Source organism: Phacochoerus africanus, chromosome X (assembly GCF_016906955.1).
Source record: "Phacochoerus africanus isolate WHEZ1 chromosome X, ROS_Pafr_v1, whole genome shotgun sequence".
Classification (NCBI taxonomy): domain Eukaryota; kingdom Metazoa; phylum Chordata; class Mammalia; order Artiodactyla; family Suidae; genus Phacochoerus; species Phacochoerus africanus.
This window is the reverse complement of record NC_062560.1, coordinates 101505890-101531015: the sequence shown is the minus strand read 5'-3', so window position 1 is coordinate 101531015 and position 25126 is coordinate 101505890. Positions and strand designations below refer to the sequence as shown.

Below are 25126 nucleotides of genomic sequence, written 5' to 3'. Positions count from 1 at the left end.
AGAATGGATAGAAAATAAGGTTCTCCTGTACAGCACAGGGAACTATAGCCAATCTCCCAGGATAGACCACGATGGAAAATCATATTTTTTAAAAAAGAATGTAGGAGTTCCCATTGTGGCTCCGATGAGGATCCACGAGGACCCCTGGCTTCGTTCAGCGGGTTAAGGATCCAGCGTTGCCCTGTGCTATGCTGTGGGTCGAAGATGCGCCTTGGATCCTGCGTTGCTGTGGCTCTGGTGTAGGCCGGTGGCTACAACTCCGATTGGACCCCTAGCCTGGGAACCTCCATATGCCCACGTGCGGCCCTCAAAAGACAGAAAAATAAATAAATAAATAAATAAGAATGTTTATATTTGTGTTTATGACTGAGTCATTTTGCTGTACAGCAGAAATTGGCACAGCATTGTAAATCAAGTATGCTTTAATAAAAAAATAAAATTATGTACGTTTTATTTTGATCAAATGAAACCCCAAAAGTTAAGTTCAATGACCAAATTTGCAAGTACTAATTCAAATGGGCTCTATTTTATTTTATTATTATTTATTTATTTATTATTTTTTTGTCTTTTTGCCATTTCTTGGGCCGCTCCCGTGGCAAATGGAGGTTCCCAGGCTAGGTGTCCAATCGGAGCTACGGCTGCCGGCCTACCCCACAGCCACAGCAATGCGGGATCCAAGCTGCGTCTGTGACCTACACGACAGCTCACCACAACGCCAGATCCTTAACCCACTGAGCCAGGCCAGGAATCGAACCCACAACCTCATGGTTCCTAGTTGGATTCGTTAACCGCCGAGCCACGATGGGATCTCCGGCTCTATTTTAGAGACTGTTTCAGATGCAGTCATTATACAAGCAATCTATATTATACAAAATCCATGTTTTGAGCTTCTAGGCAAAATGACCTAGGATCTGCAAAGTATGTTAAGAAATGTTAGTTAGGCACGACCATGGCTGGGCTCTTGTGAAAATTCTCTGTTTGGATGAACCCCAGGGCTCTTCCAACATATGCATTCCTTTGTTCTTACTGTTCTATTAAAGTTATTTTTTAATAACTTTTTAAAATAACTTTAGTTATTTTTGGCACTTACGGCTAATAGCTAATAACTACAATATCAAGAGTAGGAGGTGATCATAAACATATTTTCTTGATAATGTAAAACAAAAGTCATCGTCTTCATTTTTGCAGGGTGTCAGAATAGAGCTAATCTAGTCCAACCTCCTCATTTTACAGATGGCAACACTGATGCCCAGAGAGAGGGAGGGACATGCCCATGAAACTGCCAGTGTACGTAGCAAAGATCCTCGCTTCCAAGTGAGCTCTGCAACTTATGGTCACTGCCGTGAGCCTTGGATGGGATGACAAATCACTAAGTCTATCATCTTCATTTTATTTTATTTTATTTTATTTATTTTTTTGCTATTTAGGGTTGCACCTGTGGCATATGGAGGTCGAATTGGAGCTATAGAGCCGGCCTCTGCCAGAGCCACAGCAACGCGGGATCCAAGCCGAGTCTGTGACCTACACCACAGCTCATGGCAACACCAGATCCTCAACCCACTGAGCAAGGCCAGGGATCGAACCTGCAACCTCATGGTCCCTAGTCGGATTCGTTAATCACTGAGCCACGACGGGAACTCCTGGAACTCCTAAATTCGAATCTAGGTTTCTTTCCTTGTACAAAGTAGCTTCCCCCTGACCAGCCACCTGATACCCAGATGAATAGTATTCAGCTCTAAACTCCTAGGGTCTAGCACACTGCCTCGCTCATAGAGGAATGAAGGCATAAATGAATCTTAAGATGGGGAATAAAGGTCGCTTTGCAATTCAGTGATGTAAACTCCGTTTTCCAGTTGATAAGAAATTTGGCAATAATTTGAAATAAAGTGTTTCTTCTTTAGGTAACTGCCTCCTTAGGACAAATAAGTACATCACTGGCTATATGATACAGGCTCTAAAGTCCGGCAGCCTTGTTTTCCAATTCTGTCTCAGTCGTGAGCTGTGTGATCTTGCACACATAATCCTATCATTTTACATCTCAGTTTCTTCCTCTGTAGCATGAAGATAACAATGCAACCCATCTCATGGAACTCACGTGGGGATTTAGCGAAATAACAAATGTGACTTAGCATGCAGTAGCTACTTAATAACTATATGTTTTCTCTTTTTATATAATGGTCTACCTATAAATGCTGAAAACTAGTAGTGAAATATTTGCCTGTTGCTAATGGCAAACTGAACATATGACCAGTAGGAAAGACAGTTAAAGGCCAAAGAATCGTCAGGAAGAAATAATCTTGGGAACTGATGTCAACAATATCTAGCACATTCGAATGTTATTGAAAACTCCTTTGCTTCAAGTAAAAGCAAGTCAAAGCATGCCAAGATTTAGCTATGGTATTTACAAAATCCTTTACTGCTTGACTGAATCATTAGGGTTTAAAAGAAAACAGAGTCTCTGAAATAAATGTTCTTGTCCCCTGACTTTATTCTAAAACTACTAATATGCTAGTAGCATAATATGCTACTTACACGAGCACGAAGTTGTACTTGTAAAAAAGAGAACTTCATGGAAATGACAAAATGGTAAATGACCCTGGAAAGCAAATGGGCTTAGATCATTCTGGCTCCCCTGCCCTGAGATGAGATGAACATGTTTTTGGCTACAGGAATTTGTTTTCCATAAATCTCATACAGATATACAATCTCTAGTGGCCTCAGTTAAATATTTTCTGTCATAATATTCAATGTGTTGATGTCTTGAGAATCAAGGAGTTCCCGTCGTGGCTCAGGGGAAGCGAAACTGACTAGTATCCATGAGGTTTCAGGTTTGATCCCTGGCCTCGCTCAGTAGGTTAAGGATCTGGCATTGCTGTGAGCTGCGGTGTAGGTCGCAGACATGGCTCTGGTGTTGCTGTGGCTGTGGCTGTGGCTGGCAGCTGTAGCTCTGATTCTAGCCTGGGAACCTCCACATGCCGAGGGTGCGGCCCTAAAAAGAAAAATAAGAAGAATAAGAATCAAAAGGTGGTTTCTTATTCAAAACAAAACTATACTTCTTACCTGCAAGGGGATTTGCAGAATCTTCTTGGATCATTTTAGGTAGTTACAGAAGTACAACACCGTCTACACACACCCCATTGCTTGGATCTTGGAAAGCGGTCAGGCTAAAAGACGCACTCTTAGAACTTCACATGAAGGAGAAAGACCCTCTATGGCATTCGAACCATTTTGCTGTAGTTACAAAAACTATGAAAGTACATTACCATCTCTTAAGAGGGAAGCTATTGAAAACTATCTTCCTAGTCTCAGAGCTAATCCACTCATATGATTAATTCATAACCAGAGGTCCCTCATCATGGATACCACGAAGTCTCCTTAAGGACAGGGCACCCTATTTGAAGCTTAAAATGAGTAAGAACCAGTTCTCCATTTCCCTTAATTGTCATAACCGAAATTTATCCAATACTTATGTCCCTTTAGGTACTTTTGGCAAAGGCTGTACTAACAGTAAACCAAGCGCATGCCTTTATCAGAAAACCGAGGCAAACCAAGAACCACAGGGAAGCTTATGATAAATGATTGTAAGGTAAAATCGCGGTCTTGGATTTTTTTCCCCAACTTATATCCTTTCACCTCCAATTTCTTCTGCCATTTCCCCCCCCACCCCCGCCACAACACTTTCCCCAAATAAGACAAAGGGACACATTTAGGTGACATACAAAAAGACAATATTTATTTTACTCAAGCTTTCCTATAAGAAGCTAAACAAAATGATCCCCAGCGGAAGACATTACCAAAAATGTTAACTTTGTTTCACGTATCCCTTCAGTGCCCAGATGAAGAAAAAACTTATCTGAATGAAAGAATCAGAATGACCATTCTTATAATGAGTTTACTTAGATATGTGGAGAAAAAAAATCCATATAGGTTAGACATAAAAGAGTACATGAATCTACTCGTTTCCTATAGGTCATGGGAATTCCACTGATGTATTAAAGCTCTCAGGACCTGGGGATCACTTTGCAGCCATTATAAAACACCATAGGTACTCCCATAATTCACTGCCCCCCCCTTTCCCTCAACTAGTTTACTGCTACAAGAGCAAGATGGAAACAAAACACACAATTTCCCCTCTCCCAGGCTGCAGGACTGCCATTGTTCCTTGGGTAATCAGAATATCAAAGTATCCTCCCCAATGCCACCTAAATCGGATGACAGGAAAAATGGCTTTGGTCGAGGCACTTAGGTGTTTTGTTTCTCAGAATTATAAGACCTGGCTAGGAAGTAATCTCATCCTTACACGGGAAAATCAAATATTCTTTTTAGAGAAGAGTAAGACAAAACGGAACACCATGCCTGTCTCCCGGCCTCAACCTGACCTCAAAAACAAAAGCACAGGGAAGAAACCCCTTGACATCTCCCACTGCCATGAACTCCAACTTCCTCAAAAATTCCCGGGGCATAGTGCTCCTCCACTGTGGTGCCAGCACGTTGCCACTTTTTGCCCCAACCTGTAAAGAGCAGGGATCTCTGTTCTCCCTTCCCCTAAGAGCAGGAACTGGAAGTAGCCTTATGAGAACAAACGGATGAATGACTGTTTGGAGAACTTGTGCTCTAAAGTTCTCAAGTTCCTACCAGTAATCTGAGTCTACCTGTGTGAGCACAGAAACACGGGAGGGGAACTTCTCATTTCCAAACTGGAAATTTGGGGGAAGTAGGAGGAGTAGAGGGAATATATATATACATATATATGGATATGTTGCGGGGATGAGTGAGAATGGAGCCCTAACATATGCAAACAAACAAATGAACAAACATTGGAGCTTTGGCGGGCTGGCTATGAATACAAGAAATGAAACCTACTAACAACCATTTGTGGGAATAAGGGAAAAGAGAAAGACGACTATTATTTTTTTTTTTCTCAAGCAAACAGTAGAGTTCTAGGTGAAGATAATACCTTCTTTCTGTTAGAAAATGCGTAGAGAAATACTAAATGCTGCAAACCCTCAAAGAAACGCAGACTCACACAGAAGTGACAAAATATTCGGAACTTAGTCATGGTTTCTCAGTCGACTCACACTTTACCTGAGATGCAATTTACTCCCTGCTCCACTAGGTGTTCTGAGCAGATTTATGATCTAATTGCTACTGAGGGTCAAAGACTATGGAGAAGGGAACGAGGGAGATGCAGACGGGCTGGGACTGGGGAGCTGAAAGGGCCGGGAAATGACTGGTGGGGAGAAAGACCTGAGGAGCCCCAACCTGACTGTCAATTCTTTCAGGGAGTCTGTGCCTCACACCCGTGGGCCTAGTATGATCTGGGCGAGGAGTAAATGCTTGATTTGGGTAGCAGAGGTGAAGCAAAGAAAATAATACTTCATTAGGGACTGTGGTTCAAACTCTAAGAGCCAGTAAGTCGTTCCGCCTGTACTGCCACTAAAAGCCTGCGATGGCTTTGAAAGGTCTTGGTAAAGAAGCTGCCTCTGCTTTTTCTGTCATCATCACCACGGCCAACACGGATGCCTGGGCCTTTCAAAGCAGAGGAAAATGCTGCTGAAGGGGATGGTGATTCTGGACGATTAAGAGTTTTAATAGCCAGAGCCATTACTCAATGGGCTCCCAAGCAATGGATAACAGATTTTATCAATTTTGTTTGCTAGATGTTGTCCGTGACTCAACTTTGACTTTAGCATTTGTACCCAACATGAGTTCTCCTATAAATAAAACCTGTTGGTATTATTTGAGACAAAGAATACAAAGCAGGCAGAGATCCCTCAGGAAGCTGTCACACCTCTTGATAAGACTAACTTGGCTGCCATCATCGCTTTTTGCTTTTGTCCCCTAGTTTGAAGCCTTTGCAAAAGATGTCTGCTTTTATAATGCAACGAGAAGGACTCCACTCTTTTCTCCAAAGGGCCCATTATCTTTGGTTTTTCGGGGCACGACTCAACATAAAGACCTGTGGCTCTTATGAGCTGCCTGTTTTTAAATGGTCCAGTAGCTGCAGTTGCCATTTAACAAGTTCCCGGATAACAAATGGAGAACGAAATGAATCTTCACAAGGTCACATTGAAGGTTAAAATAAATTATCCCCATCACTGAGCGGCTCTCTTCAGGCTTTCTATCAGCACTACAGAGTCAGTTTCTTCTTTGGTTTGCTTCTCATAGATGTCATACTTCTTCCAGTGCTGGAAGGGAAGAAAAAACACACACGCTGTAACTTTTCTAAATGATGTTCTTTCTCTGAGTACTTGCAGTCAATGTTCATTTTAAGGTTTGTGTGCATGGAAGCCCAAGTATATGCTTTCCTATTTTCGGTGTTTTCTTTTTTTTTTTTTTTTTCATCCTAAGAATCTTCATCTATTTGAACAATTAAAGAAACAAAACAATCAGGAGTTAACATTAAAAGGGAAAAAACCAGAGGACTGTTATATGTTTAACAGCTATCTCAAGAGAAAAACAAATGGGAACATCTCCAATATTGGAAACAAAGTCTTTTGAAGAAGAACAAAAGGGTGGCCTGCTTCTCTTACTTCAATTGCTTCTTTATTTTTTTTCAGCCACACAAATTTGACCATTGTGCCAGAGATGTTACAGGCTCAAAAAGGCTACTAGCATCAAGGTGAACGGTAATATATAAAATCTTCCAAAAGTCTCAGTGCAGTTTTTGTTTTGTTTTGTTTTGTTTTGCTTTTTTAGGGTCACACCTGTGGCATATGGCAGTTCCCAGACTAGGGGTTGAATCAGAGCTGTAGCCACCGGCCTACACCACAGTCACGGCAACTCAGGATCCAAGCCACATCTGTGACCTACACCACAGCTCTTGGCAATACCGGATCCTTAACCCACTGAGGGAGGCCAGGGATTGAACCCACATCCTCATGGATATGAGTAGGGTTTGCTACCGCTGAGCCACAACAGGAACTTCTGATGTGCAGTTTTGAAAGACCTTGTATTGACAGCTTCATGTAACATCATTTGCTAGAACAGGGAATTATGTAAGCTCATCTTGAACTCAATTTAACTGTGTCTCTTGTGGTGAAAGCCAATATCATCGTCCTTGCCTTCCTTACTTACAAATCAAACAAAGGGAAGGGTAAAATCTGAGCTCAGTCCCCTCATCTGTAAAATAAAATGGTTAGGTTGAACTATGGAACAGCAAACTATAGTCCAAGGGCCAAATCCAGCAGGCTGCCTGTCTTTGTAAATAAAGTTTTATTGGAACACAGCCACACCCATTTGTTTGTGAATTGTCTATGGCTGTTTTCATGCTACAGCAGCAGAGCTGAGTTGCTGTAACAGACCAAAAAGCTTGTAAGGCCAAAAATATTTACTATCTGGCTCTTTACAGAAAAGGTTGTCAACCCTGCGTTAGATTATTTCTTAGCTCCTTTTCTGCACTGCTGTTTCCTGGTTCTAAAAGCCTGGAACAGGCAACAGAAGTAGGGAAAATCAGAGAGGCGCAACAGTGACCGTTCAGCTGCCTCAGGCTGTGCATTTTGAGATGGACTCAGCAAGTAAGGAGCATCCAGTCGTAGAGAGTGCCTGGAGGGCTGAGTTGGGAAGCACTGCCTAAAATACCCAAATTATTCTAAATAATTATTTAATACGAATACTCTTAGTAGAATGGCTAAAATAAAAAAAAAACACTGACCATTCAAGTGCGGATAAGGATGCAGAATAACCAGATCTCTCGTATATTGTTGGTAGAAATGTAAGATAGTACAGCTGCTATGGAAAAGAGTCTGACAGTTTCTTATCAAATCAAATATATATTTACCGGCATGACTCAGAAATCTCAACCCCAGGTACAAACCCAAGAGAAATGAAAACATGTCCACACGAAGACATCTACATGAATGTTTATAGCAGCTTTATTCATGAAAGCCCCCAACTGGAAACAACTGCAATGTCCTTGATCACGTGAATGCTTAAATAAACTGGGGTACAGCCATATCATGGAATTCTAATCAGCAAGAAAAAGCAAGGAGCTAGTAATACGTGCAACAATATGGGTGTGTCTTAGACGTTATGCTAAGTGAAAGAGGCCAGACTCAAAAATTGATGTATTGCATGATTCCATTCACATGACATTCTGGAAAAGGCAAAACTTTAGGGACAGAAAACAGATTAGTGATTGCCAGGGTATAGGATCAGGGAATAAATAAAGTTAAACCCTATCTCACAGCCTACATGGATAAACCCCCTACGGATTAAAGACCTATATATAAAAAACAAAATCTAATTAAGTCCTGGAAAAATATATTAGGCAACAATTATATAAATCTGCAGTAGGAAAGGGCTTTCTACATATAAAAAGGAAGATTTGAGTGCATAAAAAGAAAAAAAAACTTTTGTACATCATTAATCACCCTAAATACTATACAAAGGCAAACGCTGATGACAAGCCAAAGGACTAATAACCGATATATTAAGAGAGCTTTACAAACCACCAGGGAAAAGATGAATATTGTGGGGAAAAATGGACAAGGAACAAGAATTTTGCAAAATAATTCATTCGAGCCAATAAACATGTGAAAAAAGATGATATTTGACGTAAAATTAAAACAAGATGCCCTTTTCTCATCTATAGCATTGAGAAGAATTTTTTTTTTAATTAGATACATTCATGTGGGCAAAACCATCGCCAAACAACCATTCAGACACAGTACTGGTTGCTATTTAAGTCAGTATAACCTAGTTGTAATCAAGGCTTCTTGTGACAAGTTTAAGTGTGTGCATATTCTAATGCCACCATTTCCTTAATATGAAGGAATCATACCCTATATATGTTTAATTTGTCAGCATATAATTTTTATACATCAGTACAATAGGTGTACCTCATTCTCTTTAACCTCTGTATAATATTTCATTGCATAATTGTACCATAACTTACTTAGCCAGTATCCTTAATAGACATTTACCCTGTATATCCTTTCTGGATGACAATTTGTCAATAGCAATCAAAGAGTTTAAAATGCACATAATCGCCTTTAATCCAGCAATCTTACCTGTAACAATATCCCAAGAAAGTAGTGAAATATATACATGCTAATATATTAGCTGTGAAATGATGCCTAAATAATGAAATTTTAGAATTCATCTAAATGCCTGATAATAGGGACTTGGTTAAGTACATCGTGATGTATTTACAAAGTATGATATTATTTAGCCATTAAAAAGGATCTTAGAGGACCAGGGTTGGGGAACTTTTTCTGTAAATGGCCAGCTAAGAAATATTTTCAGCTTTAAGACCATGCGGTCTCTGTCCCAATAACTCAACTCTGCTGCTGCAGCATGAAAGCAGCCATAGACAATGTATAAATGAACAGGCATGTCTGTGTTCCAACAAAACTATCTTTACGGACACTGAAATTTAAATTTAATATAATTTTCTTCCTCAGATGTTTTTAACTACTTACAAGTATAAACACGATTTGCAGCTTACGGCCTGTACACAAACAACTGGTGGGCAGGAGTTGGCCCAAGATCTGTGGTTTACAGAGAAATCCCATGAGGAAGGTGGTGCTTGGCAGCAGAGTGGCATATGGAGGTTCCCAGGCTAGGGGTCTAATCGGAGTTGCAGCTGCCGGCCTACACCACAGCCACAGCCATGCGGGATCCAAGCCACGACTGCGACCTACACCACAGCTCACAGGCAACGCCGGAACCTTAACCCACCAAGCGAGGCCAGGGATCGAACCTATGTCCTCATGGATGCTAGTCAGATTCGTTAACCACTGGGCCACAATGGGAACTCTCAGCAGCAGAGTTTTTGAATCTCCCCAGATGCCACAATAAAAACCACAAGTAGGAAGCCTAAGTAGGAAAGCAAAACTAAAATCCACGAAACAATCTGCAACAAAGCCAGATGAAAGTGAGGCCCCCGTGAGCCCTGAAATATGAGTGGGTGGTGACAAATCAGAGAGGCTTCAGGAGCAAAACGGCATTAGCTATGGGAGAGTACAGAGAGGAAATCAGCAGGGCATCTGGTAGATCTGAGAACTCTAAAATGACTCACTCAAACCTCAGCAGGCTGACTTATGAACAATGAGTCAGACTGGCAGAGGTTTGCACCGTCAAAGAGTGACCAACAGCAAGGAGTCCACGGAATAGCCTGGGAGCCACCTGGGCGCTATGAGCTCTCGAGACCATCCAAAGCTCCCTTCCTGGGCAAAGTCCCACTCTGAAGAGAAAATGGTGGGAACAGACTCCACACTGGCTGGAACAGAGACAAGACAGACAAAATAGAAAGTCCAGATAAAAGTAGAGGAGGTCAGAAAGGAATTCACTACAATTCTGAAAAAAAGTCAAAAATAACAGAAGATGGAACTCCATGGCCATGAAATTAGAAAAAAAAAGTCCTAAATCAAGACTCCTTCTAAAACTTCTGGGAAACTAATTTCATGTAAAAATAAGCAATAGAATAATATTCTTACAGAATTAAAACATGCCAAAAAGCTGGCCACAAAAAATGCATACAAAAATTATAATCTAATATTTCAAAACTAGCTAAAGTAGATTAAGAAAAGAGTTATATGATGTGGGAAAATGTGCATGATATGGAAGAATATTAAAAATGCAGAATAAGAACAACTCAGAAATGACATGGCAAAACTCAAGAAAGAATTAGAAGTAAAAGAAAATAATCCTTTCAGAAATGAAGACTAGCCAGAGGAAACACAGGGGCAAATAAACACACAGATAGTACCTTAAGAGAAACAGAAGATGAAAGGGGGAATTTTTTTTAACTTAAAAGAAATGAAGGTGGATGAAATTTTTTCAAGAGGATGTGACAAATATAGAAGACAAGCAAAGGAAATAAGGGAACAGAGTAGTTGCTGTTGTGGCGTAGCGGAAACGAGTCTGATCAGTATCCATGAGGATGCGTGTTTGATTCCCGGGTCAGGGATCCGGCGTTGCCATGAGCTGTGGTGTAGGTCACAGATGCGGCTCAGATCCCGTGTTGCTGTGGCTGTGGTGTATGTAGGCCGGCAGCTACAACTCTGATTCGACCCCTAGCCTGGGAACCTCCATGTGATGTGGGTGCGGCCCTAGAAAGCAAAAGAAAAGAAAGGAAGAAAAGAAGGGAACAGAAAAATGAAGCCTGGAAGTGAACACATTTTTACCGAAACTAAAAAAAAAAAAAAAAAAAAAAAAGATTTGAAACTCCATACTGAAAAGGCACACTATATGCATTGGAAAAATCAATGCAGAATTACCAACACGGAGACATTTTTTAGTAAAACCATCAGACTTTGAAGGAAAAAAATCTTCTGATAACCAGGCAAAAAAGACCAAGTGTTTTAATCTGGGAAGAATGTAATACTGTCAGCAGACTTTGACATTTTATTCCAGAATAAAACTGATGACATATTTAAGATATCCAAGGCAAGAACATGCAAGTCAGGGATTGTATATATAGCTAAAATGACTTGCAATTATTAATGCAGGAAACTCCACCAATGCATACATATTTCAGGAAATGTTTGTCCCATGAATCCTTCCTGAGAAAACTTATTTTTATTTATTTATTTTGGCCATGCCCACAGCATATGGAAGTTCTTGGGCCATAGATCAAACCCATGACGCTTGGGTCGCTGCTGCAGTGACAATGCCAGATCCTTAACCCACTGAGTCACCAGGACTGAAAAAACTTTTGGAGCTTCCAAAAACCAAAATGACTGGAGAGATGTCAACATAAAGATCGGGAGTTAGCATCAAATACATACCCATACAGAAATAAGACTAAAGAGGACTATAAGGGGGAGTTCCTCTTGTGGCTCATCAGGTTATGAACCTGACTAGTATCCATGAGGATGCGGGTTCAATCCCTGGCCTCGCTCAGTGGGTTAAGGATCCGGCGTTGCTGTGAGCTGTGGTGTAGGTTGCAGACATGGCTTAGATCCAGTGTTGCTGTGGCTGTGGCGTAGGCTGGCAGCTACAGCTCCGATTCAGCCTTTAGCCTGGGAATTTTCATATGCTGCGGGCGTGGCCATAAGAAGCAAAAAAAAAAGGGGGGGGGGCTATAAGGGAGGCAATACAGTATATAATGGCCTTATGCTTGAAAATGCAGATAATGGATGGACAACTTTAAGAATGGGGAGAAGGGAGTTCCTGCTGTGGTGCAGCAGAAACGAATCTGACTAGGAACCATGAGGTTGCAGGTATGATCCCTGGCCTCGCTCAGTGGGTTAAGGATCTGGTGTGGCTGTGGCTGGCGGATCTGGTGTGGCTGTGGCTGTGGCTGGCAGCTACAGCTCTGTTAGACCCCTAGCGTGGAAACCTCCATATGCCACAGGTGCGGCCCTAAAAAAAGCAGAAAAAAAAAATGGGGAGAGAATGGGAAAAACATGTGGAAACATTGCTTTTTTCAATAATCATTAACAATTTATTTTACAGTCTGTCAAAAGTTCAGAAATCCCTTCAGCTCCACCTGTTTCTTTCTCATCTGTTAAACTTCAAATAAAAGTAAATATGAACATTTTAGTAAAACGAATTATATGATATGATGGGCTAAAAGTGTGGACTGGAGGATCAGGATGCCTGGGTTCAGATCCCAGCTCTAACACTTGCTGGTTTTGTTTGGATCCTAGCTCTGCTAGGTGGCAGCGTAACCTTGAACAAGTTGTACACAGTCCCTCTGGCTCTTCATTTTGTCCATCTATATAATGGAGACAATACTTGCTGTAGGACGGGGACAACTTTATAAGGGAAGTACTTAGAAAAGTGTCTGATACATAGCAAGAGCTCAGTAAGTATGAACTGTTATTATTGTTGTTGTCATGATTATTCCATTCACCAGTAAAAGCACGGCCAGCCCTGCAGAGGATGTGCATCGGTTATGTGCAAATTCTCCACTATTTTATACAAGGGACTTGCGTATCCATGAATTTTGGTATCTGACAGGGTCCTGGAACCAGTCCCCCACCGATCCTGAGAGACGACTGTATTGCCATTGCTCTATGTTGTTGTCATAACCTTAGAGGTGGTCGTATCTGGGTGACAGGATTAAGAGTGATTTTCATTTTTCTTTGGGTGATTTGTATTTCTTACTTCTCTACAATAAACACATATTTCTTTTAAAAGAAAAATTCATTTTAATTTTAAAAGTGCACCCTGAATATTAACATTTTTCATCGGTTTCTGCTCATTAGTCCCCATTCTTCGCTGTGTTAGACAGGAAAAAGGCAATCTGAAGACTGCAGCAAAAATGGCTTCTAAGAATACATTAATTTTTTAATTGCCTTTTTTCATTCCTGAAACTTTGATTACTCTCATTTTCACCCATCATCATCATCAGGGCCTTTGTCTGAGCATTGCATCTGTGGATATGTCCATGTAAGGTAAAAGGGACAAAAGCAAAGGCTCTGACCTATTATTCAATTTTGTGAATTATATGTCAGGCTCATCTTACAATTACTTGTAGAAAAAAATAAATCCACAAAATTATGGTGCGTAATTCAATTCTTGCACTGACATTTTTTTTTAAACAAGATAATCAACAATAGAATAATGGCCAAAGATGAAAAACATCATAGATGAAAAAAAATTGGTGTTTGGGTGGTGATCGCAACTTGCTTTTAGTTGTTAGTCATGCTAGAAAAATGGGTGTGCATATATATATATATATATATATAGAGAGAGAGAGAGAGAGAGAGAGAGAGAAACAAAATTCATAGAATATGGAACATCAAGTCTCAATTTAAGAGCACTTTCAAGATTTGGTGATTTCCCACAGTGAGTTGCCCACAGAGGTGAGGTGGGCTTCCTGCACCTAAAGCACCATGTTCAGCACTGGCCTTGTATATACAAGTCAACTGATTATATGTCCCCATCTTCTTCAGAGCAACATTCACAACAGAAAATTGTACCATGTGAATTGTAGATCCTTATGCCTTAAAATCACTTCAGGTTAAAAAAGAAAAAGAACAAGTTGAGGAGTTCCTGTCGTGGTGCAGCGGAAACGAATCCGACTAGGAACCATGAGGTTATGGGTTCAGTCCCTGGCCTCGCTCAGTGGGTTAAGGATCCGGCGTTGCCGTGAGCTGTGGTGTAGGTCGCAGATGTGGCTCGGATCCCGTGTTGCTGTGGCTGTGGTGTAGGCCGACAGCTACAGCTCCGATTAGACCCCTAGCCTGAGAACCTCCATATGCCGTGGGTGCGGCCCTAAGAAGACAAAAAGACAGAAACAAAAAAAAGAACTAGTTGAATGTGGTATGGAGGGGACTAATTTGGTACCATTTGAGGTGGTACCCTCATTTTAAAAATGGATAATTAAAGGGAAAGAATTAAACATGTACCCTACTTTTCTAGCAGAAACCGAATTTTCTTTTTTATTTTTTTTTAAGGGCCGCACCTGTGGCATACGGAGGTTCCCAGGCTAGGGGTCGAATTGGCTGTAGCCGCCGGCCTACACCACAGCCACAGCCACGCCAGATCTGAGCCGAGGCTGTGACCCATACCACAGCTCACACTGCGACCTATACCACAGCTTACACCACAGCTCACAGCAATGCTGAATCCTTAACCCACTGAGCAAGGCCCGGGATCGAACCTGCAACCTCATGGTTCCTAGTCGGATTCGTTTCTGCTGAACCACGTCAGGAACTCCAGAAACTGAATTTTAGAAAAATCAAGCAGCCTAGCTGATGACTGAAAGCAGTGCTTTATAGAAAAGTGTCAGCTTATAAATGTAGATTAAATGACAGATGAGAAAAATCACCATCATTTCACAACCCTTCATGAAATTATCAGTTCAAGGAAGGATACCAATTGGCCAATAAGTGCTGACAGGACACTAACATAAGACCACACAGATTTAGGTGGCAAGCAGAGGAAACATACAGACAGCCAAGAGGGGACCTGCTATTATCACCTTAACTACAGTGGTCAATCTTAGCCTCACCAATGGTGGGGCAACTGGATATGACCTGTCTCCTGACAATTGGGACAGCTGGAAAAACTTGAATAAAAACTGAGTATTAGATGATATTAAGGAATTAATAATTTTTAAAGTGAGGTTATGTTATTTTGGCTATGTAGGAATGCAATCTTAGTTTTTAAAGGTACACACTGAAGTAAAAAAAAAAAAAATTCAGCAGTATTTGGAAGTCCACTCCAAGTTAAAAAGCTGCTTTCCAATCAGGAATGCAAAACTTGGGGAGTTCCCGTCGTGGCGCAGTGGTTAACGAATCCGACTAGGAACCATGAGGTTGCGGGTTCGGTCCCTGGCCTTGCTCAGTGGGTTAACGATCCGGCGTTGCCGTGAGCTGTGGTGTAGGTTGCAGACGCGGCTCGGATCCCGCGTTGCTGTGGCTCTGGCGTAGGCCGGTGGCTACAGCTCCGATTCGACCCCTAGCCTGGGAACCTCCATGTGCCACGGGAGCGGCCCAAGAAATAGCAAAAAGACAAAAAAAAAAGGAATGCAAAACTGGCACAGTACTGAAAATATAATTAGTTTCCAAGAAGTGGGGGAAGAATAGATAAAATTTTACAAGGATGAAAAAGAAATACAGATGCAAAAGAGAAGCAATTCTCTCTGCAAAGCCAACCCCCCCCCCCCGCCCAAATATGGCCAGCAGCCCAATTAGTCACAAAGAAAAGGCAAACAGCAAAGCAACAGAAAAAAAATGCTGTTGGCCAAAATGTTACTACAGTGATGAACAAAACACTGTCAAAACACTAGAAACCTTAAGGAAAACTACAAAAGATTTAATTTATTGGTGGCCACACCTAAATAAGTGTTTTTAAGAGCCACTATTGATGGTGCAGCATGGAAGAAGAAAGTGTTCAGAAAGGGCATGGATTATTTCTTGGGATTTGAAGTTGGTGACTTTGGGCTACAGTGGCTTCTAGTTCAGGTTCTGTAATTATCTCTCTATGGGATAGTTCTTGAGAAATATCTCCATGGCCCCCAAAGTCCCCATCTTTAAAGTGAGGGATTGGACTAGAATCTAGAATTTTGAGAAGTTATAATTAAAGAGAACCAAACATATAAACATACATCTCATTAGACAACCTCTAGGGCCATTTTCATTCCATCATTATTCATTCCATAATGTGACGATTCTAGAAATAAAAGGATAGTTTTCCTGCTGCATATGCATTCAGTTGGTGAGAACTGTTGCCATGCAGATGTAGAGAAAGCAGATTACTCATCTGTTTAAAAAGCAAACATGGAAATACGTTCCATTACCCCTTCCCCTGTCTGGCATTTTTTATTATACTTTTAGTTTTAAACAGTGACTTTATTTAATGGTCCGCAAGCACCACAAACAAAAACATCTTATGCTTTTAGTGGTCCATCTCGTCAGTGCATCCGCCTCACTAAATTATAGAATTATCTGACTCATCGGGACAACATATTATCCTCTAGACGGCAAATTGAAAAAAAGCAATTTTCCCATCTCTGAGAAAGATAATTGATCTGATTTTGCTGTCAATGTTACCATCACTCACTCTATCACCCAGGCTGGAAACCTTGAAATTATTTTTTACTCGCGCCACCTTTCATCACCCACACAGAGTCACCAAGTCATAATGAGTTTCCTTCAATAATGTCTCTTGCATCAATCTCCCCCGCTACCGCCTGAGTTCAAATCCCTATTATCTCACAGACCTGGATGACCACAATATTCCACAATATTCTCCTTTCCCTTAATGACTTGTACAGGGATTCTTTTTATTATAAAAGTAATACATGCTCATTACAGGCAATTTGGAAATTTCAGAAAGGTAGAGAGAGAATAATATCAATTATCCACAATCTTTCTGCCCAGAGATGATCATTCTGACCCATTTCCTTCCACTCACTGGTCTATGTATATACTGATGCATTTTTACAGAAATCGGGATTGTAATGCACCAGACAGATACGATAGGTTTTTTACACTTTAAAGTCCTTTGCTAGGACATGAAATGCTGTGAAAATCTACCTTTCAAAAAAAACTTGATGATTGATATTTCCTTAGTTTCTAATTTTTCATGGTACAAACAAATGCTGCACTGACCATCTTTGTGCCATTGCTGGATTATTTCCATAAAATAGATTCCTAAAGAAGTAATTATAAGACCAAATATACATGCTTGTTACATTTTAGCAAGTTGCCCTCCAGAAAGACTACATACCATTTTACAAGCCCACCAGCAGTGCATGAAAAGTGCTAGTTTCCTACCCACTTGTGGACACTAGATATTATCACTTTTTAGACACTTATTAAGCCAGGAGTTCCCATTGTGGCACAGCAGAAATGAATGCAGCTAGGAACCGTGAGGTTGCGGGTTTGACCCGCCCACCTTGCTCAGTGGGTTCAGGATCTGGCATTGCCGTGAGCTGCGGTGTAGGTCGCAGACGTGGCTTGGATCCCGCGTTGCTGTGGCTGTGCTGTAGGCCTGCAGCTGTAGCTCTGATTGGACTCCCAGCCTGGGAACCTCCATATGCCATGGGTATGGCCCTAAAAAGCTGGAAATTTATATCTCACCAATGCTTTGGCTGTATGTCTTGTGTATATCAGGGAGCACAAACCTGTTTTCACAGATCCTGGGCATGTGCGTCATGGTGCTTTGTCTTCACTCTGCTAAGAAGGGTAGCAGACTCACATGTCTTTCGGGGCTCTGGCATGTGAGGACAACGTGTGAAACCATAGCGGGAATCAGGAATGGCAAGTTTCGCCTGAGGTGAACTGGTCAAGTACACGCCTTGCTTAAGATCCCCAAATGACAACACCTGTGGGGCAAATTCAGGCCTAGGCTCCCAGGCTGTTACCATGCCAGCGCCTCCCTCGCTGATGCACTCCCTCCAGGTTGTTGTGAGAATGATATTCCCACTGCCTTCTCACGTAAGGCCAGCCACAGTGTGTGACTCCAGATCTATTTCTTGGAACTGCTCTATCCCAACCCGCGACTTCTATCATACAGGACTCTAAGGAGGTGATGAGGTTCTCGAGGACAAACACTCCCTCTTACAAAAGGCAATGCAGCATAATGGAAAGAGAGAGAGAGGGAGCTCTATAATCAGACAGTCCTGGGTCAGAGGCCACCTCATTACTTACTAGCTGTAAAGTTATTTAACCTCACCGAGGCTCCATTTCCTCATTGGCAAAATGGTAGTAACAGTACCTACACCACAGGATGGTTATGAAGATGGAGCATTTAATACACTGTGTACACAGAGTAGACTTCCAATAACCGGTCAGAGGTGTTTTAGAAACACCTGCACAACTGTCAACGTCCAGCATCTATCACATAGCTGACAAAAAGGAAGAAAGACATGAGGGTAATCCTAAGGAAAATATAAGAGGGATTTTCAAAGTGTGGGCCATGAATGATCTTGCCAGGACAGGAATCATCTTTGGGCTCCTTGTAAATACGCAGACTGGAGTTCCCATTGTGGCTCACTGGTAACGAATCTGACTAGCATCCATGAGGACGTGGGTTCGATCCCTGGCCTCCCTCAGTAGGTTAAGAATCTGGCGTCGCTGTGGCTGTGGTGTAGGCTGCAGATGAGGCTTACATCTGGCGTCGCTGTGGCTATGGTGTGAGCGGGCAGCCCTGGCTCGGATTCGACCCCTAGCCTGGGAACTTCCGTATGCCACAGGCGTGGCCCTAAAAAAAAGCAAATAAATATGCAGATTCCTGGGACTTATCCCAGACCCAGTGATCTGAACTTCTAGAGGCAGGGCTCAGGATTCTATATACTTACAAGAATTAACAGTTGACTGTGACGCAACTGAAGCTGAAGAATCACTGGTTGCCATAGTCATCTCAGTCACAGTAGACAAGCCTTTCACCAGGCACCTGACTTTTGGACCTACCTGCCTAGTGGTGCCCTATCTGGCAGAGTTACCCTGGCCATGACCATGACTTGGTGAAAAAATGATCCAGATGATTCCTCCTCTGACAGCATGGGAGCCCCCCTGCCTTCCTCCCTTAGCCATAAATCATCACTGCTATTGTCAACCACACATTATTACAAGAATTGTTTGGGCATGAAAGATAAATGGAAAGGTCTATCAATAGTAATAGTAATCACCAGCACTTACTAAGCACCTGGCACACGAAGCAGTTTTTATGTATTAAATTAGCTTCATCCACCTAACAACAATATGAGGCAGGTGCTATCCTTACCTCCACTTTACAATTGAGAAAAACTGAGGCACAGGGAAGTTAAGGAAGTTATCCAAGGTCAAAGAGATGGTAAATGACACAGCAGAGATTTGAATCCAGACACTCTGACTCCGGAGCGCAGGCTATTGTCTACCATGCTGTACTGCTTTCCCGAATTAACTGCCCTATGCCTGAAATTACTCATTTAAGATATATACAATAATATTGATATTTATTTCATTTAGTGTCTGTATTATTTTATTTGGGTGAATGTGTTTATCAGAGAAACCTCAAACTCTTTTGTTTCCATAAGGTCTTAGCTTTTCCAGCCACAAATTCTAGCATGAGAGTCTGCAGCCAGCTACCTCTAACAGTCGGGGTGGGTTTGTTCCAGTTCCAGCTAGAACTAGAGGCCAGCTTTCCAGGCAAGAGCCTGAACACAATCGATTTCAATTATTTATATTATCTTTCTCTTTCCCCAAATCAAGTTTTAAGGATCACCCAAGAGTTAGAAGACCTGCCTATTGGTTTAGTTTCATAAAGGAGGCTCCTTCCCCTGCATGTTTGGATCAAATATGTTCCCTGCCCCCAGAAGGACACTGAAGCCCAGTGATATGAAACCGGCATAGTATTCTGGGGACTACTTAAATGGTATGCTTGCCCTGAGATACAAGATTGTGAAAGAGCTCTTTAATCTGTTTGATAAAATGTAGTTTAAAATAACCAGTTTTGAAGTGAAATTCTGACATGTGCTACATACCACATGGGGTGAACCTTGAAAACATGATGCTAAGTGAAAGAAGCCAAATATTATAGGATTTCATTTATAGGAGCTTGCTAGACTAGGCAAATTCACAGAAACAGAAAGCAGAACAGAGGTTACCAGGGGTTAAGGGGAATGGAGAATTATTGTTTAATGGGTATGGTTTCTATTTGGGATGATGAAAAACTTCAGGAAATAGTGAGGATGGTTGCACAACACTGTAAATGCACTTAATGCCATTGAACTGTGTAATTAAAGCTGGTTAAAGTGGTAAATTTTATATTATATATATTTTCCCCCCAAATTTAAAAACCCCATAGGCTCCCCCCCCCAACCAAAAAAAAAAAAAATCAATTTCAAACCTCATGGAGTCAGTACTTACCAGGGTATCATCATTCTGGTCTCCAAACATTTCTTTAAAAATTTTGCCAGGATCAGGAATTGGAGGGAATATAATGATCTTGAGCCTTTAAGAAAACAGAAGTTGGTTTTTTCGTTTTGCCTTTTTAGGGCTGCATCTGCAGCATCTGCAAGTTCCCAGGCCAGGGGTCAAACCAGAGCTGCAGTTGCCAGCCTATGCCGCGGCCACAGCAATACGAGATCCGGGCCGTGTCTGTGACCTACACCATAGCTCACGGCCACGCCGGATCCTTAACCCACTGAGCAAGGCCAGGGATTGAACCCGCATCCTCAGGGATGCTATCTGGATTCCTAACGCGCTGAGCCACCATGGGAACTCCTGAACAGAAGTATTTTTGATCATATCTTCCAGTCCATAGAAATGTCCCACTTAAATACGGTTGTGTTAAAAAAGAAGGCTTAGACAAAAGACATGGGACGCAAGTCATCTTTAGCGAAGAAATTTCTAAAACAAACTGAGAAACCAATGTCCTAAGAGTATCAAGTGTGGGTGAGGCAAAGGGGCCATCAGTCACAGATTACATATACCCATCATTTAACCTAATTTTTCCAGCTTTATTGAGATACACTCGACAAACAAAAAAAAATTTGAGGTGCACAACCTGATGTGTTCATATACGTATACATTGTGAAGCGATTACCACAATCAAGCTAATTAACACATCTATCCCCTCGCGCAGTTATGACTGCGTGTGTGTCTGTGTGTGTTATACCCTCTCTGGTTCTGCATCTGATGGTAGTACATGCTGGTGGACCCACATCCCCTCTTAGGTCTCTAAACACTGGTGGGCCCCAGGGTTTAGTCTTTTGTCCTTCTTATCTCCCTCACTTTATGAGTGCTCTCTTCAACCTTAGGGCTTTAAATCCATTTACATGCCGAGAACTCACCAAATTCTCCAGTCCAAACCTCTCCCTTAAACTCCAGGTTCCTGTATACAAGTACCTATTTCACATCTCTACTTGGATATTTCATAGGCATCTCAAACTTATCATGTTCAAAACTCAAATCCTAGAGTTCCTGTGGTGCTTCAGTGGTTAACAAATCTGACTAGTATCCATGAGGACTCAGGTTCCATCCCTGGCCTTGCTCAGTGGGTTAAGGATCTGGCATTGCTGTGGCTGTGGTGTAGGCTGGTGGCTACAGCTCCGATTAGACCCCTAGCCTGGGAACCTCCATATGCTGCCCATGAGGCCCTAAAAGACAAACAAACAAACAAAACAAAAAAAACCTCAAATCCTCAGCTTTCCCCTAAAGCCAGTTTTTTTTGTTTTGTTTTGTTTTGTTTTTGCTATTTTAGGGCCATATCCTCAGCATATGGAACTTCCCAGGCTAGGGGTTGAATCGGAGCTGTAGCCGCCAGCCTACACCACAGCCACAGCAACTTGGGAACTGAGCCACGTCTTCTACCTACACCACAGCTCACGGCAACGCCGAATCCTTAACCCACTGAGCACGGCCAGGGATCAAACCCAGATCCTCATAGATCCTAATCGGGTTCATTAACCACTGAGCCATGAAGGGAACTCCCCTAAAGCCAGTTCTCCCAATCTTCTCTATCTCAGAAAACGGGTACGGCATTCACTCAGTTGCTGAAGTCAAAAATCTAAAGGGAGAAAGGCTAGGAAGCGATATGAGGCTCAATTTCCCTCGCAGCTCCAAAGGCAAGCAGCCATCAGCAAGTGCTATCCATTCCACATTCAAAATGTCTCCCACGTCAGACTACTTTGTACTAGATGAGTGCATTTAATGCGTTAATGGTCTCCATTTCTAACTGTTGATAAATCAGGCATTTGAAAGAGTAGAGTGACTTGTCCTAATGACAATTCTAAAAACATGCAAAGAGGACAGTGCCTGAGAAGAGCTCTGGGAAACTAATACAGCACTTTCCTCACCAGAAAATGGGCACAATAATACATCTTTGCCATGCCAGACTACCAAAAGCCAGTTAGAGCCCAAATGCTTCCAATATATTGTGCAAGTCTTAAACACACTCACAAAGAATAATAACCATAGCAACCAGGCTAGTAAAACTGTCAAGCCTGCTGGGCAGTTGATTTACCTTTTCAGATACAGCAGAAGGACTATAATTGCAGCTGCAACAATGACTGGAATGATGAGCAATGTGGTTATGTAGAATGTTGGATTGGCCTTTTGACCTAGAGAATGGAAAGCAAAAAGAAAGACATGAGAAATAAAAACCCTTTTAGAAATAAACCAATCAAGAGCTATATTAGACTAATGAGATCACAGTTCTGCCCTTTTCCCCAACATCTTTCCCCAAACTCTTCAATTCTCTTGTCTTTTGTTATATTTACAGTGGAGGGGGGAGAAGTCCTGCTTGGAGTTCCTTCTGTGGTACAGTGGGTTAAGAATCCGACTGCAGTGGCTTGGGCCACCGCAGAGGTGTGGGTTCAATCCCCAGCCCAGCATAGTGGGTTAAAGGATGTGGCGTTGCTATAGCTGCAGCTTGGATTCAATCCCTGGATCAGGAACTTCCATACGCCATGGGTGCAGCCCTAAAAAAAAAAAAAAAAGTCCTGGAGTTCCCATTGTGGCTCAGCTGTAACAAACCCAACCAGGATCTGTGAGGACTCTGTTCAATCCCTGGGCTCACTCAGTGGGTCAAGGATCTGGCATTGCTGTGAACTGTGGTATAGGCTGCAGACACAGCCTGGATCTGGTGTTGTTGTGGCTGTGGCATAGGCCGGCAGTTGCAGTTTTGATTTGACCCCTAGCCTGGGAACTTCCGTATGCCATGGCTGAGGCCTTTAAAAAGACATTAAAAAAAAAAAGTCCTGTTCTGGTGCCTAAAATTGCATGGATGAATAAGCATCTTAAGGACTTGAGGATTATCTGAAACCAGGATAACTGGTTTTTGTTTGTTTTTCTTTTTTTTTTTGGTTTTAGGGCCACACCCATGGCATATGGAAGTTCCCAGGCTAGGGGTGGAATTGGAGCTATAGCCACCAGCCTGCACCACAGCCACAGCAACTTGGGATCTGAGCCGCATCTTCGACCTATACCACAGCTCATGGCAATGCCAGATCCTCAACCCACAGAGTGAGCCTAGGGATCAAACCTGCATCCTCATCGATCCTAGTAAGGTTTGTTAACTGCTGAGCCACGAAGGGAACTCCTGAAACCAGGGTATCTTAACAGGTTTCAGATACTATTAACAAAGATGTTATTTTTGTTAAATATGTCATCTCAGTAACAGAGACTATCTTTTCTTTCTTTCTCTCCCCCTCGCCTTTTTTTGGCCACACCCACAGCATGTGCAAGTCCCTGGGTCAGGGATGGAACCTGTACCATAGCAGTGACCCGAGACTCAGCAGTGGCAATAGCAGATCCTTGCACTATTAGACTAATCCTTAGCACTATTAGAACACCTAAAGAAGTCCTAAAAACAACTACCATTACTTCTGTTCTTAATTGAGCACCTACTATATGTCTGATATCATACTAGTGATTTTACACACTTATATCTGTACTATAGAGATAGATAATATTATTTCTCATTTATACAGATGAGAAGTTTAAGACTCAGAGAAGTTTAGTGGCTTCTACAGAGGGTTTAATAAGTGATGGAGTCAAGCCTCGAACCTAGCACTGTCCAGTCCCCAAGTCTTTCATTAACTGCCTTGCTACACCTACCACACAGAATGCTCATCTTTTTCACGAGGGCATGAACATCTGGAAAGCATCATCAGGACCTAGCATTGTGTTAGGCCGCCTCTAAGATGACTCCAACTGATCCCTGCCTCCTGATCTTCACGCCCTTGTGTCATTCTCTCCCCTTGAGGGTGGGCTAGATGAGTGAAGAGCAACAATGATGCACGGTCACTTCTGAGATTAGGTCACAAAGGGTTGCGGTTATCATACTGGATGTTCTCTCATATGCTCCTTCTTGCTTGGGCCACTCACTTGGGGACGCCAGCTGCCATGGCATGGGGTAGCCCTATGAGGAAGTCCAAGTGGCAAGGAGCTGAGAGAGACCTCTGTATGTGTTTAGGTCCTAGAGTGGCTGTAACAAATCGCCACACAGAAATACAAGAGAAAAACAACAGAAATACATTCTCTCACAGCTCCGGAGGCTAGAAGTTCAAAATCAAGGTATCAGCAGGGACATGCTCCCTCTGGAGACTCTAGAGTAGACTCTCTCCTTGCTTCTTCCTACCTTCTGATGGCTTGTAGGAGTCCTTGACATTCCTTGGCTTGTAGCTGTATCATTCCAATTTCTGCCTCAATCTTCACATGGCCTTCTTCTCTTGTGTTTCTGTATATCCTCTCTTCTTCTGATAAGGATACTAGCCATTGGATTTAGGATCTACTCTAAGCCAGTATGACCTCATCTTAACTTGATTACATCTGCAAAAACCCTATTTCCAAATAAGGTCACATTCACAGGTACCAGGAATTAGAACTTGAACGTATCTTTTGGGGGCATATGGTGCAACCCACTACAACCTCCATCCAGCAGCATTCCAGTGACCATATGAGTGATCTTGGAAGTGGATTCTCTAGCCCCAGTCAAACCTTCAGATGAGACCATAGTCCCAGGCTACAGCTTGACTGTAACATTATGAGAGAACTTGAGCCAGAGGTATCTAGCCAAATTCCTGACCCATAGAAATTGTGAGACAGCAAATATGTGTTTTTTTAAGCCACTAATTTATTTATTATGCAATAACAGATAACAAATACAACCTGGTCTGGCACATAGTTTGCTCAGCCGCTCAATTAATAGGGAATTGACTACTTCAACAACCTGTCTCTCTGACTGTTTACTGTTAGAAAGTTCTTAAGTTTGTCCTGTTTTGTCCCATGGAGTCACA

At 42.1% G+C, this 25126-nt stretch overlaps 1 protein-coding gene across 1 annotated transcript in view; it reads right to left on the bottom strand.

Moving 5' to 3' along the window:
• Positions 1-3711: 3711 nt before the first annotated feature.
• IL13RA1 (interleukin 13 receptor subunit alpha 1) overlaps positions 3712-25126 on the bottom strand; it is a 55006-nt gene continuing 33591 nt past the window's right edge. Inside the window, exons 9-11 of the mRNA XM_047764489.1 lie at positions 22351-22447; positions 20253-20337; positions 3712-6188 (exon numbers count right to left, since the gene is read on the bottom strand). Of these exons, the coding sequence (XP_047620445.1) occupies positions 6096-6188; positions 20253-20337; positions 22351-22447 (275 nt within the window). The 3' untranslated portion in view covers positions 3712-6095. The remainder of the gene's footprint in view (positions 6189-20252; positions 20338-22350; positions 22448-25126) is intronic.